The sequence below is a fragment of the Entelurus aequoreus genome, linkage group LG27 (assembly GCF_033978785.1).
Source record: "Entelurus aequoreus isolate RoL-2023_Sb linkage group LG27, RoL_Eaeq_v1.1, whole genome shotgun sequence".
In the NCBI taxonomy this organism is placed as follows: domain Eukaryota; kingdom Metazoa; phylum Chordata; class Actinopteri; order Syngnathiformes; family Syngnathidae; genus Entelurus; species Entelurus aequoreus.
In genome coordinates, this window is record NC_084757.1 from 37,874,917 (window position 1) to 37,893,158 (window position 18,242).

General features: G+C 40.6%; 1 protein-coding gene across 1 annotated transcript in view; it reads left to right on the plus strand.

The window, feature by feature from the left end:
* lrrc8c (leucine rich repeat containing 8 VRAC subunit C) overlaps positions 1 to 16,380 on the plus strand; it is a 16,749-nt gene extending 369 nt beyond the window's left edge. The window contains exons 2-3 of the mRNA XM_062038603.1: positions 7,627 to 7,769; positions 11,286 to 16,380. Coding sequence (XP_061894587.1) covers positions 7,632 to 7,769; positions 11,286 to 13,532 — 2,385 coding nt within the window. The 5' untranslated portion in view covers positions 7,627 to 7,631 and the 3' untranslated portion in view covers positions 13,533 to 16,380. The remainder of the gene's footprint in view (positions 1 to 7,626; positions 7,770 to 11,285) is intronic.
* Positions 16,381 to 18,242: the final 1,862 nt, after the last annotated feature.

The following is an 18,242-nucleotide window of genomic DNA, read 5'->3' on the forward strand; positions in this document are numbered from 1 at the left end:
GTGGGATTTGGCACACGTTTCCTGTCAGGAAGGCAGGAGGATGTGGAGCCTCAATGGCTGACTCATCCTGGGGGACTTGGGATTTTTCCACCTCACACTTTATTATTAGTCTTATTCCCTCTTTCAAATTATGTGTTTTTTACTTTGAAGTAGGCTTGTACGCTATACCGGTACTAGTATAGTGTCGCGGTACTACTACTAATAATAGATTTTATTTATAAAAGCACTTTACAATGAGCAAACAACCTCAAAGTGCTACAGTGCATTAAAACAACAACAACAACAACAACAACGCTAGAACCACAAATAGTAAAAACAATAAATAAATTAAAAAAAACTAGAACAGCCTAATAGCTAGAACTAGCACACATATATCTAAAAAAAGCTTTAAAAAAAAAAAAAAAGTAGGGTTTTTAAGCCTTTTTTAAAAGCATTCACAGTCTGTTGTACCCTCAGGTGGTCAGGGGCTTTTGTCCTCGGAGGTTGGAGGAGGTTAGCCTCCTCCAACCTCGTGTGGAGGATTGGGGGGGTACTATAGTGTGAAGTGAAGTGAAGTGAATTATATTTATATAGCGCTTTTCTCCAGTGACTCAAAGCGCTTTTTCATAGTGAAACCCAATATCTAGTATAGTATCGCGGTACTAATAATAATCATAGATTTTATTTGTAAAAGCACTTTACATTGAGTAAACAACCTCAAAGTGCTACAGTGCATTAAAATAACAACAACAACAACACTAGAACCACAAATAGCTGCCCCCAACAAGTAAAATAAATAGTAAAAAAAAAAAAAAAAACTAGAACAGCCTAATAGTTAGAACTAGCACACATATATCTAAAAAAAGCTTCTTTAAAAAAAAAAAAAAAGTAGGATTTTTAAGCCTTTTTTAAAAGCATTCACAGTCTGTGGTACCCTCAGGTGGTCAGGGGCTTTTGTCTTCGGAGGTTAGCCTGTCCGGAGCGCAGGTGTCATGTGGAGGATTGGGGGGGGGGGTGGTACTATAGTGTGAAGTGAAGTGAAGTGAATGATATTTATATAGCGCTTTTCTCCAGTGACTCAAAGCGCTTTTACATAGTGAAACCCAATAACTAGTATAGTATCGCGGTACTAATAATAATCATAGATTTTATTTGTAAAAGCACTTTACATTGAGCAAACAACCTCAAAGTGCTACAGTGCATTAAAACAACAACAACAACAACAACAACAACAACAACAACAACGCTAGAACCACAAATAGTAAAAATAAAAAAAAATTAAAAAAAACTATAACAGCCTAATAGCTAGAACTAGCACACATATATCTAAAAAAAGCTTTTTAAAAAAAAAAAAAAGTAGGGTTTTTAAGCCTTTTTTAAAAGCATTCACAGTCTGTTGTACCCTCAGGTGGTCAGGGGCTTTTGTCCTCGGAGGTTGGAGGAGGTTATAGCCTGTACGGAGCAGAGGTGTCGTGTGGAGGATTTGGTGGGTGCTATAGTGTGAAGTGGAGTGAATGATATTTATATAGCGCTTTTCTCCAGTGACTCAAAGCGCTTTTTCATAGTGAAACCCAATATCTAGTATAGTATCGCGGTACTAATAATAATAGATTTTATTTGTAAAAGCACTTTACATTGAGCAAACAACCTCAAAGTGCTACAACAACAACAACAACAACAACAACAACAACAACAACAACAACAACGCTAGAACCACAAATAGTAAAAAAACAAACAAAAAAAACCAAACTAGAACAGCCTAATAGCTAGAACTAGCACACATATATCTAAAAAAAGCTTTTTTTAAAAAAAAAAGTAGGGTTTTTAAGCCTTTTTTAAAAGCATTCACAGTCTGTTGTACCCTCAGGTGGTCAGGGGCTTTTGTCCTCGGAGGTTGGAGGAGGTTATAGCCTGTACGGAGCAGAGGTGTCGTGTGGCGGATTTGGGGGGTACTATAGTGTGAAGTGGAGTGAATGATATTTATATAGCGCTTTTCTCCAGTGACTCAAAGCGCTTTTTCAGAGTGAAACCCAATATCTAGTATAGTATCGCGGGTACTAATAATAATAATAATAGATTTTATTTGTAAAAGCACTTTACAATGACCAAACAACCTCAAAGTGCTACAGTGCATTAAAATAACAACAACAACAACACTAGAACCACAAATAGCTGCCCCCAACAAGTAAAATAAATAGAAAAAAAAAAAGAAAAAAAACTAGAACAGCCTAATAGTTAGAACTAGCACACATATATCTAAAAAAATTTTTATTTTTTTTTTAAAAGTAGGATTTTTAAGCCTTTTTTAAAAGCATTCACAGTCTGTGGTGCCCTCAGGTGGTCAGGGGCTTTTGTCTTCGGAGGTTAGCCTGTCCGGAGCGCAGGTGTCGTGTGGAGGATTGGGGGGGTACTATAATGTGAAGTGGAGTGAATGATATTTATATAGCGCTTTTCTCCAGTGACTCAAAGCGCTTTTTCATAGTGAAACCCAATATCTAGTTTAGTATCGCGGTACTAATAATAATAATAATAGATTTTATTTGTAAAAGCACTTAACATTGAGCAAACAACCTCAAAGTGCTACAACAACAACAACAACAACGCTAGAACCACAAATAGCTGCCCCCAACAGGTAAAATAAATAGTAAAAAAAAAAAAAAAAACTATAACAGCCTAATAGCTAGAACTAGCACACATATATCTAAAAAAAGCTTTTTAAAAAAAAAAAAAAGTAGGATTTTTAAGCCTTTTTTAAAAGCATTCACAGTCTGTGGTGCCCTCAGGTGGTCAGGGGCTTTTGTCTTCGGAGGTTAGCCTGTCCGGAGCGCAGGTGTCGTGTGGAGGATTGGGGGGGTACTATAGTGTGAAGTGAAGTGAATGATATTTATATAGCGCTTTTCTCTAGTGACTCAAAGCGCTTTTTCATAGTGAAACCCAATATCTAGTATAGTATCGCGGTACTAATAATAATAATAATAGATTTTATTTGTAAAATCACTTTACATTGAGCAAACAACCTCAAAGTGCTACAACAACAACAACAACAACACTAGAACCACAAATAGCTGCCCCCAACAAGTAAAATAAATAGTAAAAAAAAAAAAAAACTAGAACAGCCTAATAGTTAGAACTAGCACACATATATCTAAAAAAAGCTTTTTAAAAAAAAAAAAAAAAAGTAGGATTTTTAAGCCTTTTTTAAAAGCATTCACAGTCTGTGGTGCCCTCAGGTGGTCAGGGGCTTTTGTCTTCGGAGGTTAGCCTGTCCGGAGCGCAGGTGTCGTGTGGAGGATTGGGGGGGTACTATAGTGTGAAGTGAAGTGAATGATATTTATATAGCGCTTTTCTCTAGTGACTCAAAGCGCTTTTTCATAGTGAAACCCAATATCTAGTATAGTATCGCGGTACTAATAATAATAATAATAGATTTTATTTGTAAAATCACTTTACATTGAGCAAACAACCTCAAAGTGCTACAACAACAACAACAACAACACTAGAACCACAAATAGCTGCCCCCAACAAGTAAAATAAATAGTAAAAAAAAAAAAAAACTAGAACAGCCTAATAGTTAGAACTAGCACACATATATCTAAAAAAAGCTTTTTTAAAAAAAAAAAAAAAAGTAGGATTTTTAAGCCTTTTTTAAAAGCATTCACAGTCTGTGGTGCCCTCAGGTGGTCAGGGGCTTTTGTCTTCGGAGGTTAGCCTGTCCGGAGCGCAGGTGTCGTGTGGAGGATTGGGGGGGGGGGGGGGGTACTATAGTGTGACGTGAAGTGAAGTGAATGATATTTATATAGCGCTTTTCTCCAGTGACTCAAAGCCCTTTTTCATAGTGAAACCCAATATCTAGTATAGTATCACGGTACTAATAATAATAATAGATTTTATTTGTAAAAGCACTTTACATTGAGCAAACAACCTCAAAGTGCTACAACAACAACAACAACAACGCTAGAACCACAAATAGCTGCCCCCAACAAGTAAAATAAATAGTAAAAAAAAAACAAAAAACTAGAACAGCCTAATAGTTAAAGCTAGCACACATATATCTAAAAAAAAAAGAAGCTTTTTTAAAAAAGAAGGGTTTTCAAGCCTTTTTTAAAAGCATTCACAGTCTGTGGTGCCCTGAGGTGGTCAGGGGCTTTTGTCCTCGGAGGTTGGAGGAGGTTAGCTTGTCCGTAGCGCAGGTGTCGTGTGGAGGATTTGGGGGGTGCTATAGTGTGAAGTGAAGTGAAGTGAATGATATTTATATAGCGCTTTTCTCTAGTGACTCAAAGCGCTTTTGACATAGTGAAAGCCAATATCTAAGTTGCATTTAAAGCAGCGTGGGTGGCACTGGGAGCGGGTGGGTAAAGTGTCTTGCCCCAGGACACAACGACAGTGACTAGGATGGCGGAAGCGGGGATCGAACCTGGAACCCTCAAGTTGCTGGCACGGCCACTCTGCCGACCGAGCTATACCGCCCCTATACTCTGTTTGAAAAGTACCGGTTCCCCATATTATCATTTGTTATTTTTTTTACAGGCATGACATTGCTGGTTTTACTAGCAGAGGAGCATGTTGGGCAGCGCACACACACAGAGTACTTACAAGCAGACACAGTGTGTAGACAGAAAAGGGAGAACGGACGCATTTTGGTGTAAAAAGTCAAGATAAAGGTGAAGTTATAACACTGAAACACCCTCAGAAAGAGCCGCTTTAAGACATGGCTAGCTAGCTAGCGGCTAACGTCCATCCGCAAGCTAGCTCGCCAATAACTCCACAGTGACGTTTTGGTGAATTTACGAAATGTAAACAATACAAAAAGAATGCCGTTGTAAATTAATAATACTAACACACACGCTCGTAAACGTGTTAGCATATTAGCTAATGCTAACGACACTAGCTTTTTTTACATGATGATGAATGAATGAATGAATGAAATATCACATTTTCCGGACTATAGAGCGCAGCGGTACATAAGCCGCACCCACAAAATGTTAGAAGAAAAAAATGGTTTCTTATTTATTAGCCGCACCGGATTATAAGCCGCAGATATATACGTTGTGCAATGGTACACGGAACGGTTTTATAACAAGGCAGTAAAACGGCTGATCAGACAAAACAGAAGTCATGGTCATGGACCCGCAAGCTAGCTCGCCAATAACTCCACGGTGACGTTTTGGTGAATTTACGAAATGTAAACAATACAAAAAGTATGCCGTTGTAAATTAATAATACTAACACACACGCTCGTAAGCGTGTTAGCATATTAGCTAATGCTAACGACACTAGCTTTTTTTACATGATGATGAATGAATGAATGAAATATCACATTTTCCGGACTATAGAGCGCAGCGGTATATAAGCCGCACCCACAAAATTTTAGAAGAAAAAAATGGTTTCTTATTTATTAGCCGCACCGGGTTATAAGCCGCAGATATATACGTTGTGAAATGGTACACGGAACGGTTTTATAACAAGGCAGTAAAACGGCTGATCAGACAAAACAGAAGTCATGGTCATGGACCCGCAAGCTAGCTCGCCAATAACTCCACGGTGACGTTTTGGTGAATTTACGAAATGTAAACAATACAAAAATAATGCCGTTGTAAGTTAATAATACTAACACACACGCTCGTAAACGTGTTAGCATATTAGCTAATGCTAACGACACTAGCTTTTTTACATGATGATGAATGAATGAATGAAATATCGCATTTTCCGGACTATAGAGCGCAGCGGTATATAAGCCGCACCCACAAAATTTTAGAAGAAAAAAATGGTTTCTTATTTATTAGCCGCACCGGGTTATAAGCCGCAGATATATACGTTGTGAAATGGTACACGGAACGGTTTTATAACAAGGCAGTAAAACGGCTGATCAGACAAAACAGAAGTCATGGTCATGGACCCGCAAGCTAGCTCGCCAATAACTCCACGGTGACGTTTTGGTGAATTTTCGAAATGTAAACAATACAAAAAGTATGCCGTTGTAAATTAATAATACTAACACACACGCTCGTAAGCGTGTTAGCATATTAGCTAATGCTAACGACACTAGCTTTTTTACATGATGATGAATGAATGAATGAAATATCGCATTTTCTGGACTATAGAGCGCAGCGGTATATAAGCCGCACCCACAAAATTTTAGAAGAAAAAAATGGTTTCTTATTTATTAGCCGCACCGGATTATAAACCGCAGATATATACGTTGTGAAATGGTACACGGAACGGTTTTATAACAAGGCAGTAAAACGGATGATCAGACAAAACAGAAGTCATGGTCATGGACCCGCAAGCTAGCTCGCCAATAACTCCACGGTGACGTTTTGGTGAATTTACGAAATGTAAACAATACAAAAAGTATGCCGTTGTAAATTAATAATACTAACACACACGCTCATAAACGTGTTAGCATATTAGCTAATGCTAACGACACTAGCTTTTTTACATGATGATGAATGAATGAATGAAATATCACATTTTCCGGACTATAGAGGACTTTGTGAAACTGAAACAATACAAAAAGAACGCCATTGTAAGTTAATAATACTAACACAGACATTTTTAAACGTTTTAGCATATTAGCTAATACTTGACGACACTACGATAGCATGTATGCATGAAAACACTCCTACAGACATCACACATGGGACGCTTTAGTAAGTAAGAATTGTTTTAGTTATATTGTAAAACCCACAAACGTTGCTTGGAGCGACAAACGAAGAATCCATACGAGTAGAAACGCCATGGATGGAACGACACTTGTACCTCCGGTTTAAAGCACTAAAAGGAAGGAAACACCGCAAACTTGTCCAAAAGGACAAACAATATCAGTCCCTTTTTCAGTGTCTCTGCTATTTGTTGACCGCAAAACATTACGACTGTTAGCAAGGAGAAGTCCCTAGAATTAGCCGCGCCGTTTTATAAGCCGCAGGGTTCAAAGCATAGGAAAATGTCCAGCATATAGGGTAGTGATGGTTTTAAGGCACATGAATCATGAATCATGCCAAAATGTGGGATTATTTTGTTCTAATAGCGCCAAATAAATTGTTATTTTCCTTTTTGCTATTAGGCTCATTTGCACGTTTTCTACTTCCTTTCTGCACAGCGATTCGTGCAGAATGTAAAAAAATAAAAAATAAATAAATAAAAGTTTAGTAACTATTCATTTTTATTTATAGATGAACTACTTTATTAATCCTGCAGATGGAGCCATTATGGAACAGCAACAGTGTCAATACAGCTAGTGAGTGTGCCCAACACTCACCAAGGCATCATTTATTCATCACTAGCAAATACAGTAGTTCAAATATGGCCAATGAGCCTAATAGTAACAAGAAACAATTATATTTTATTTGGCGCTATAATACAAAATGATACCATACCTCCGCTTCGCAATCATCCCAACAGCTGTATCGTTTTTTTTCTTCTTAAAGTGACACATCGACGCTTCGAGGGGCACGGTATCGCCCCTTGTGTCTCATAGGATCTTTGATCCATGGCTAATATGTTAGAATGTGGCTAATCCTGATGCTATAAACTAGCTTTTAATAGGGGGGGGGGGGGGTTAGCATCCCTCCTGTTGCCACGGCAACCCCGGCGCAATGGAGGATTCTGGTGGTTACCGCGGTGACACTGACGTGGTCCCCTTCGCAGGCATCATGATTCCCGTGATGGAATTCCGGCAGTTCTCGGAGCAGCAGCCGGCCTTCCGGGTCCTGAAGCCGTGGTGGGACGTGTTCACCGACTACCTGTCCGTGGTCATGCTCATGATCGGCGTGTTTGGGTGCACGCTACAGGTGAGTGGGTCATGTGACCCAGAGGAGCCACCCCCTTTTAGTAGACATCACACTGCAGATGCTTCACCTACTAGGGTTGTACGGTATACCAGTACTAGTGGTGACATTGCTGCTTTTACCAGCAGAGGAGCATGTTGGGCAGCGCACACACACAGAGTACTTACAAGCAGACACAGTGTGCAGGCAGAAAAGGGAGAACGGACGCATTTTGGCATAAAAAGTCAAGATAAAGGTGAAGTTATAACACCGAAACACCCTCAGGAAGAGCTGCTTTAACACATAAAGCACGTTTCTTACAAGTAGCATTATCACTGGAGGAGGAGGAATAGCTCAACATGCTTCACTACACAGCGTAGGAGGATACAATAGCTCACCGGCGTCACAATGTAAACAAACGCCACGGGTGGATCTACACCTGACATCCACTGTAATGATACCAAGTACAAGAGCGTATCTAGTCGATACTACTATGATTACATCGATATTTTTTATCGTCACAAAATCTTTTTTACTTTTTTTTCAAGTTTATACTATGTATATAAAGTCAGTAAATACGTCCCTGGACACATGAGGACTTTGAATATGACCAATGTATGATCCTGTAACGACTTGGTATCACATCCATACCTAAATGTGTGGTATCATCCAAAACTAATGTATAGTAGCAAAGAAGGGAAGAATAAGTGATAATGCTACTTGTAGGAAACTTACTTTATTCGTCGCCATGGAGGCCAGGATTAGTGATTTAGAAGAAGCTGGAACACTGCGGATGGACGTTAGCCGCTAGCTAGCTAGCCATGTGTTAAAGCAGCTCTTCCTGAGGGTGTTTCAGTGTTATAACTTCACCTTTATTTTGACTTTTTACACCAAAATGCGTCCATTCTCCCTTTTCTGTCCACACACTGTGTCTGCTTGTAAGTACTCTGTGTGTGTGCGCTGCCCAACATGCTCCTCTGCTCCTACAACCAGCAATGTCACCACGTGACGACGCGCCGTCATGCCCGTTAAAAATTTTTTTTTTTAAATGGGGAACCTGTACTTTTCAAACAGAGTATAGTACAGTTTTTGATTCCTTAGTACCGCAATACTATACTAGTACTGGTACACCGTACAAGCCTACATTGTATACCATCCACTTAAAGTGAAGTACAAGCTTGAGCATTACAACAGGTAGTAATGTACTACATAAACATTTACCACCTACTTTACGTGTATTTACATATTTATTTTACGTGTATTTCTCCCGGATAGGACAATAAAAAACACACTTATTTGCAACGCTGAACTAGCAAAGTTTTACATGTTAAAACTTGTACATCATCCTCCTTATATTCAGGCTCAAAAATAGAAGTTTCTGGATCATCACTAGTCCCAAAGTAGTCTTTGTGTCTCTCAATGAAGTCTGTCATGATTAGTAGTTTTGTTGTTGTTGAAGGAATACTTAAAATATGCTTAAAATGTAAGCTTAAAATAAGAAAAATATGTAAATATTACATGTTATTATGAATGTTGCTACATGACATATATACTTACATCATGTATAAATTACATGTTATTATGAATGTTACTACATGACATATATACTTACATCATGTATAAATTACATGTTATTATGAATGTTACTACATGACATATATACTTACATCATGTATATATGACATGTTATTATGAATGTTACTACATGACATATATACTTACATCATGTATATATTACATGTTATTATGAATGTTACTACATGACATATATACTTACATCATGTATATATTACATGTTATTATGAATGTTACTACATGACATATATACTTACATCATGTATATATGACATGTTATTATGAATGTTACTACATGACATATATACTTACATCATGTATATATTACATGTTATTATGAATGTTACTACATGACATATATACTTACATCATGTATATATTACATGTTATTATGAATGTTACTACATGACATATACACTTACATCATGTATATATTACATGTTATTATGAATGTTACTACATGACATATATACTTACATCATGTATATATTACATGTTATTATGAATGTTACTACATGACATATATACTTACATCATGTATATATGACATGTTATTATGAATGTTACTACATGACATATATACTTACATCATGTATATGTTATTATGAATGTTACTACATGACATATATACTTACATCATGTATATATTACATGTTATTATGAATGTTACTACATGACATATATACTTACATCATGTATATATGACATGTTATTATGAATGTTACTACATGACATATATACTTACATCATGTATATATTACATGTTATTATGAATGTTACTACATGACATATATACTTACATCATGTATATATGACATGTTATTATGAATGTTACTACATGACATATATACTTACATCATGTATATATTACATGTTATTATGAATGTTACTACATGACATATATACTTACATCATGTATATATGACATGTTATTATGAATGTTACTACATGACATATATACTTACATCATGTATATATTACATGTTATTATGAATGTTACTACATGACATATATACTTACATCATGTATATATTACATGTTATTATGAATGTTACTACATGACATATATACTTACATCATGTATATATTACATGTTATTATGAATGTTGCTACATTACACATATACTTACATCATGTATATAAAACATTGATGGAGGTTTTTGGATTTTGTTCCAGAGCGCTTTATAGCTAGAATAGAGCGACTCCTATTCCTTCTATTGTTACCTGACTCTTGCTAGTGTTTATTTACGAGTTAGAATGCAGTAAAAAGTCATACATGTGCTTGTCTTACATAAGGATTGTTAATGATAGGTAAATATTTAAAAATGCGCATTCTTCCACCAAGCTGAGATGCAAGGTTTGTTTGTTTTAAATAAATCAAAAATCAATATATTATTAGTTTTGAAAGTGAAAAGGATCAAAATGGCCCCCGCGTCCTATGACTCATCTAGCCTGAACTTCAAGTCAGCCACTGAAAGCACTGACTTCCTGTTCCCCCCCCCCCCCACCCCAATGTTTACACACTAGCATGCTGAAAACTGCAGTCCCTTGTTTCCATGACGCGATGCCTTCAAGTACGGCCACCAAATTGTACTTCCACAACTTGTCTCTGCATACAAAAAAAGTATGCGGGGTCCATTTTGCACATTAAAGATGCCAAAACCGGTCCAATGTAGATCCAAGAGCTACTGAGGCAAAGTACATAGACGTCTCGAGTGATGTCACGCAACTTTCCGGATGTCTTCCGGTCAAATTCCAAACTTGTACGACCCCGCCGGAAGTTCCTCGTGAATTTGATAAATACCACAAGTATTAGAAGGATAAACATGCTGACAAAGTACCACTTGGCGCTGTGGTGCGACTGGACGGTCTTGCACTTGGCTGGTTGAATGTACCGCCAAATGTTGGAGCTGTGTTTTCATGCGAGCACCATGGCTGATCCTCCTTGCTTTCATTCTGTCACAGGTGATGCAAGACAAGATCATCTGCCTCCCGCACAGAACACGGTCGTCTCCAGGGAACACGACGGAAGTAGAGGTGACGGCATTGCACTTGCATCCCAACAGGTCGGCAGAACCGAGAGAAATGAGAGGCCTGAAGACAGACCTGGACCTCCAGCAGTACAGTTTCATCAACCAGATGTGTTATGAGAAGGCTCTGCACTGGTACGCCAAGTACTTCCCTTATTTGGTCCTGATACACACTCTGGTTTTCATGGTGTGCAGCAACTTCTGGTTCAAATTCCCGGGTTCCAGCTCCAAAATAGAGCACTTTATCTCCATGCTTGTCAAGTGCTTCGACTCTCCCTGGACCACCCGGGCTTTGTCTGAGGTTTCTGGAGAAAACCAAGAAGAGAAGGACCATAAAAAGAGCGGGAGCGCCCGGTCCAACATGGTGGCGTCCCCCGCAGACGTGTGTTTGGAGAATACACAGTCGCTCAGGTCCATCCCGGAAAAGATTGTGGTGGACAAACCCTCGGCGAGTGTTCTTGATAAAAAGGAGGGAGAACAAGCCAAAGCTCTTTTTGAGAAAGTGAAGAAGTTCCGCTTGCACGTGGAGGAGGGAGACATTCTCTACATCATGTATGTTCGCCAGACAGTCTTCAAGGTGTTTAAGTTCCTGCTGATCATCGCATACAACAGCTCCCTGGTCAACAAAGTGAGGAACAGAGTGCGCTGCGAGGTGGAGATACAGGACATGACGGGCTACAAAGACTTTGAATGCAACCACACCATGGCTCACCTCTTCTCCAAGCTCTCCTACTGCTACCTGTGCTTGGTGGCCGTCTACGGATTAACCAGTCTGTACACCTCCTACTGGCTCTTTTACCGCTCCCTCAAAGAATACTCCTTCGAGTACGTGCGCCAGGAAACGGGCATCAACGACATCCCGGATGTCAAAAACGACTTTGCTTTCATGCTGCACATGATCGATCAGTACGACCCACTGTACTCCAAAAGATTTGCCGTTTTCCTCTCCGAGGTCAGCGAGAACAAGCTGAAGCAGCTCAATCTGAACCACGAGTGGACGGCGGACAAGCTGCGTCAGAGACTGCAGGTCAACGCCAACAACCGACTCGAGCTGCAGCTCTTCATGCTCCCCGGGCTGCCCGACACCGTCTTTGAGCTGACGGAGCTCCAGTCGCTCAAACTAGAGATCATCAACAACGTGACTATCCCTGCCTCAGTCTCTCAGCTGGAATACCTCCAGGAACTGTCTCTCTACCAGTGCTCAATCAAGCTGCACACCACAGCGACCTCCTTCCTCAAAGAGAACCTCAAAGTACTCCGGGTCAAGTTTGATGACAGCAGAGAATTCCCCAGCTGGCTGTATGGTCTGAGGAACTTAGAGGAGCTCTATCTCACAGGATCACTCTGCCCCGACGCCTCCAAGAATATCGTTCTAGAGTCACTGCGGGAGATGAAGTGTTTGAAGATGCTCTCGTTGAAGAGTAACTTCACCAAGATACCCCAGTCCATCGTGGACGTCTCCAGCCATCTGCACCGGCTCTACCTGCACAACGACGGCACCAAGCTGGTGATGCTCAACAATCTGAAGAAGATGAATAACCTGACTGAGTTGGAGCTGGTGCGCTGTGACCTGGAGCGCATTCCTCACGCCATCTTCAGCCTGACCAGCCTGCAGGAGCTCGACCTGAAGGAGAACAACCTTCGTTCCATCGAGGAGATCATCAGCTTCCAACATCTCCGCAAACTCACCTGCCTTAAGCTTTGGTACAATGGCGTGATGTACATTCCCGAGCACATCAAGAAGCTCGGGAGTCTTGAGCGTCTCTACTTCAGCCACAACAAGATTGAGATCTTACCCTCACATTTGTTCTTGTGCAACAAACTGCGCTACCTGGATCTGTGCCACAACGACATTAGGTTCATCCCTCCAGAAATCGGAGTCCTTCAGAGTCTACAGTACTTCTCAGTCGCCTTCAACAAAATTGAGAATCTACCCGACGAGCTCTTCTTCTGTAAGAAGCTTAAGACGCTCAAGCTGGGCAAGAACTCCCTGTCCATACTCTCGCCAAAGATTTCCTACCTCGCTCAGCTGACGCTCCTGGAGCTCAAAGGGAACCACTTTGAGGGTTTGCCCCCAGAGTTGGGCTTCTGTCGCGCCTTGAAACGCAGCGGCCTCATCGCGGAAGACGTGCTGTTCGAAACACTGCCCTCTGACGTCAGGGACCAGATGAAGGCGGAGTGAGATGTTGGACTGCCACCACCATGTCTGCTTTGTCGTGTTAAACTATTTCATTAGCACACATTGGGCTCGCACTGTTTATAGGGCTTTGAGTGGGCGTTCATGCCGGTAGTCCTGTTCTATTGTCCGGACTACAAATTTTTTTTAAAGACACTTTAGGGTCACTTTGATGTGGTCTGGTTTGCAATCACACTTGTATTTTTGTTAGCGGACCAAATGAGGATCTCATTTAGTCAAATGTATGAAGTCGCACCACGTGTGACGTGTACGTTGACCGAAGAAAGTTGCGCACCCATAAACAACATCTGCCAGGTTACAAACGATTGTAGAACTTTCCTTACTATGGCCATAATTTGACGTGTTGACATTTAACCCGCTGTGATGTAGAGCAGTGTTTTTCAACCACTGTGCCGCGGCGTGAGATATTGTCTGGTGTGCCGTTGGAAATTATGCAACTTCACCTAATTTATCCCAAAAATATTTTTGGCAAGTCAATAATTAGAATCTGCCAATAACGTGCCGTTGCTTAGTGTCTGTGCTGTGTAAAACTCGGCAGGGTAACCACGTAATACTCCATGTCAGTAGGTGGCAGCATTGCTTTGTAAAAGTCGGAATGTGTCGGGTGAGACGAGGATGGTTTGTTGTGATCCCGATATGCAGACCAAGGCGGTATAGCTCGGTTGGTAGAGTGGCCGTGCCAGCAACTTGAGGGTTGCAGGTTCAATCCCCGCTTCTGCCATCCTAGTCACTGCCGTATGGTCCTTGGGCAAGACACTTTACCCACCTGCTCCCAGTGCCACCCACACTGGTTTCAATGTAACTTAGATATTGGGTTTCACTATGTAAAAGCGCTTTGAGTCACTAGAGAAAAGCGCTATATACATATAATTCACTTCACTTCACAGTAGGAGGCAGGGTGCAGGTAAAAAGGGTATGTAATGCTTAAACCCAAAATGAACGAAAGGAAAAGGCTATGCAAAACAAAAGTCAAACTGAACTGGCTACAAAGTAAACAGAGACAGAATGCTGGACGACAGCAAAAACTTACGGTGTCCACAAAGTACATCCGTACGTGACATGAAAATCAACAATGGCCACACAAAGAAGGATAGCAACAACGTAAATAGCCTTGCTTGCTAACACAAAGCAGGTGCGCGGAATAGCGCTCAAAGGAAGACATGAAGCCACTACAGGAAAACACCGGCAAAACAGGAAGGGCCACCAAAATAAGCAAGACAAGAACTAAAGCACTACACACAGGAAGACACCAACACACTCAAAATAAGACACGACGACTTGGTGGAGTTAATTTTTTAAAGTTTTCTGCTGGTTTGTGTGCCTCCGGATTTTTTTTATGACAAAAATGTGCCTTGCCTCAAAAAAGGTTGAAAAAAAACTGATGTAGAGGACGTCAAAATGCTTACCTGGCAAGGAGACAGCGTTTCTAACGACTTCAGCAAACTGTAATGATTAACACGACCCCTTGGTTCAAAAGATCCAAGTATGTTTAACTACTGGATTTACGTTTCTGGACTTACATCTAACGCAGATATTTTTATGATTTTCTCTTAGCTTTCTAATGGGTTTTGCTTGCCATCTTCTCTTCATGCCTCGGTGCAGTCAAGGTTCACACTTGCCTCACTCCGAGTTAGCTAGAGTTAGCTCGTAGGCTGACTTAGGGTAGTTCACACTTGGTTCCAGGTAAAAACGGACTTGGGTGCCTTTTCTCCGCTAGTACAGTTTGTTTGATCCGACGTGAACGCAGTCCAGCACCAAAAGGAACAGATCAAACAGGGGGACCAAGACCGCCTGGAAGATGGGTTTTGGTTGACCTTCCAGTGGGTTCAGGTCCTGAGTCAATCCAGTGTGAATGCAAACGCATAACGGATCGAAATACCGGGTATGTCACCAGATGGGGGCGTAACCAAGCGTTGCACAGCAGAAGTGTAAAGAGTAAGTATATTTACTTGGATCAACCGTTAGAAACGTCTCTTTGCAGCACCCGTAACCTTTTTGATATCTTCACTTCATGCGATTCATGTTGTTTTCAGCGTGTGAGGTTGTCAAACAGAATATTCACCAACGCCAAGGTCGTGACTTCAAGCATTTCATCAACTGAGAGTGTTATTTGTTGCGCTGACAAAAATACAAGAGTGAACACAAACCAATCTGAATTACTAAAAGTATTCCTGACCAGAATACCAGACTTCAAGAGTCCCGAGACCCATCTCCCAGTCAGTCTGGTTCCTTCTGTTTGGTTTGGTCCCGGGTTCGGTGAACTGCGTTCACACTTGATCAAACCAATTGTACTAGCAGCGTAAACAGACTAGAGTTTGTTTTAACTGGACCGAAACTTACTTTTAGCGTTCCGTAGTCGAGCTGCATCCTACTGACAAGAATGTCCGCTGATGTCATTCTGCTTTATTTGAAATGGCGACCGAGTGTAACCCGCTCGGTTCAGTGCCTGCTTTTCTGTCACGCCCAGGAATCGAAGCTGGCTCGTCTCTCATGCCGGACGACTTCGGTCCGGGTCCCGTGTGAAACAGAAAAGCAGGGACTGAACCGGGTAGGTTACATTGGTTTTTAATTTTTAATTTCTGGTCCTGACCAGAATACCAGACTCCAACAGTCCCGAAACCCATCTCCCAGTCAGTCTGGTTCCTTCTGTTTGGTTTGGTCCCGGGTTCGGTGGACTGCGTTCACACTTGATCAAACCAATTGTACTAGCAGCGTAAACAGACTAGAGTTTGTTTTAACTGGACCGAAACTTACTTTTAGCGTTCCGTAGTCGAGCTGCATCCTACTGACAAGAATGTCCGCTGATGTCATTCTGCTTTATTTGAAATGGCGACCGAGTTCAGTGCCTGCTTTTCTGCTACGCCCAGGAATCGAACCTGGCTCGTCTCTCATGGCGGACGACTTAGGTCCGGGTCCCGTGTGAAACAGAAAAGCAGGGACTGAACCGGGTAGGTTACATTGGTGCCGAGACCTGTTTGAGAGCGAGGTTTAGGCTGGGCCGTGTGTACGTTGGTAAACCTCACTCTCTGGCTACCTCAAGAGCACTGCTCAGGCTTTTAGCTCTGTAGATAGCACGCTCGTCTCTCATGCCGGACTGGACGACCCAGGTTTGGGAAGAGAAGGGGACTGAACCAGGCGAGTTGCAAGAGCACTAAGGGACAGTGACAAAAATGCCAAAGATAAAATTGCTATATCTTGTCTTTACCCAGACATTTGGTCATTTTATTAGGTATTAATCTCTGCCATCCCGCACGTACAATGTTTTGAGTAACGCTGTTCAGTTAACAGCATTTTCAGTTTCTGTTTTTTTTCGTTTCCTCGGGGCTTTTAATCGATCGCAACTGGACTGTTCAGTTGATCTCAAAAGACGTTTTGCCTCTCATCCGAGTTCACGCTCATGGACTCAGTTTGGTCTGAGTCCAGTTGCGATCAATTGAATGTCCTGAGAATACAATGACCCGGATAATGACAACATCTATAGATGTATCCACCATACTTGCCAACCCTCCCGGTTGTACCGGGAGACTCCCGGAATTCAGCGCCTCTCCCGATAACCTCCCGGAAGAAATTTTCTCCCGATAAACTCCCGGAATTCAGCCGGAGCTGGAGGCCACGCCCCCTCCAGCTCAATGCGGACCTGAGTGGGGACAGCGGCGACAGTCTGTGCTTTCCCACGATATAAACAGCGTGCCTGCCCAATCGCGTTATAACCGTAGAATGATCGAGGGCGAGTTCTTGGTTTCTTTCTGTCTTTCTTATTGTTAGGCAGTTTCATGAACGTCCTCCCAGCGCGGTAACAACACACAACAACAGCAGTCACGTTTTCGTCTACCGTAAAGCAGTTCGTCTGCCGTAAACAGCAATGTTGTGACACTCTTAAACAGGACAATACTGCCATCTACTGGATAGCCTCCGGAACACTGAAATTCAAGTATTTCTTTTATTTATATGTATAATAAAAAAAAAAAAATATATATATATATATATATATATATATATATATATATATATATATATATATATATATATATATATATATATAGCTAGAATTCACCAAAAGTCAAGTATTTCATACATATATATATATATATTAGGGATGTCCGATAATGGCTTTTTGCCGATATCCGATATGCCGATATTGTCCAACTCTTTAATTACCGATACCGATATCAACCGATACCGATATCAACCGATATATACAGTCGTGGAATTAACACATTATTATGCCTAATTTGGACAACCAGGTATGGTGAAGATAAGGTACTTTTTAAAAAAATGAATCAAATAAAATAAGATAAATAAATTAAAAACATTTTCTTGAATAAAAAAGAAAGTAAAACCATATAAAAACAGTTACATAGAAACTAGTAATTAATGAAAATGTGTAAAATTAACTGTTAAAGGTTAGTACTATTAGTGGAGCAGCAGCACGCACAATCATGTGTGCTTACGGACTGTATCCCTTGCAGACTGTATTGATATATATTGATATATAATGTAGGAAGCAGAATATTAATAACAGAAAGAAACAACCCTTTTGTGTGAATGAGTGTAAATGGGGGAGGGAGGTTTTTTGGGTTGGTGCACTAATTGTAAGTGTATCTTGTGTTTTTTATGTGGATTTAAAAAAAAAAAAAAAAACAAACAAAAAAAAAACGATACTGATAATAAAAAAAATGATACCGATAATTTCCG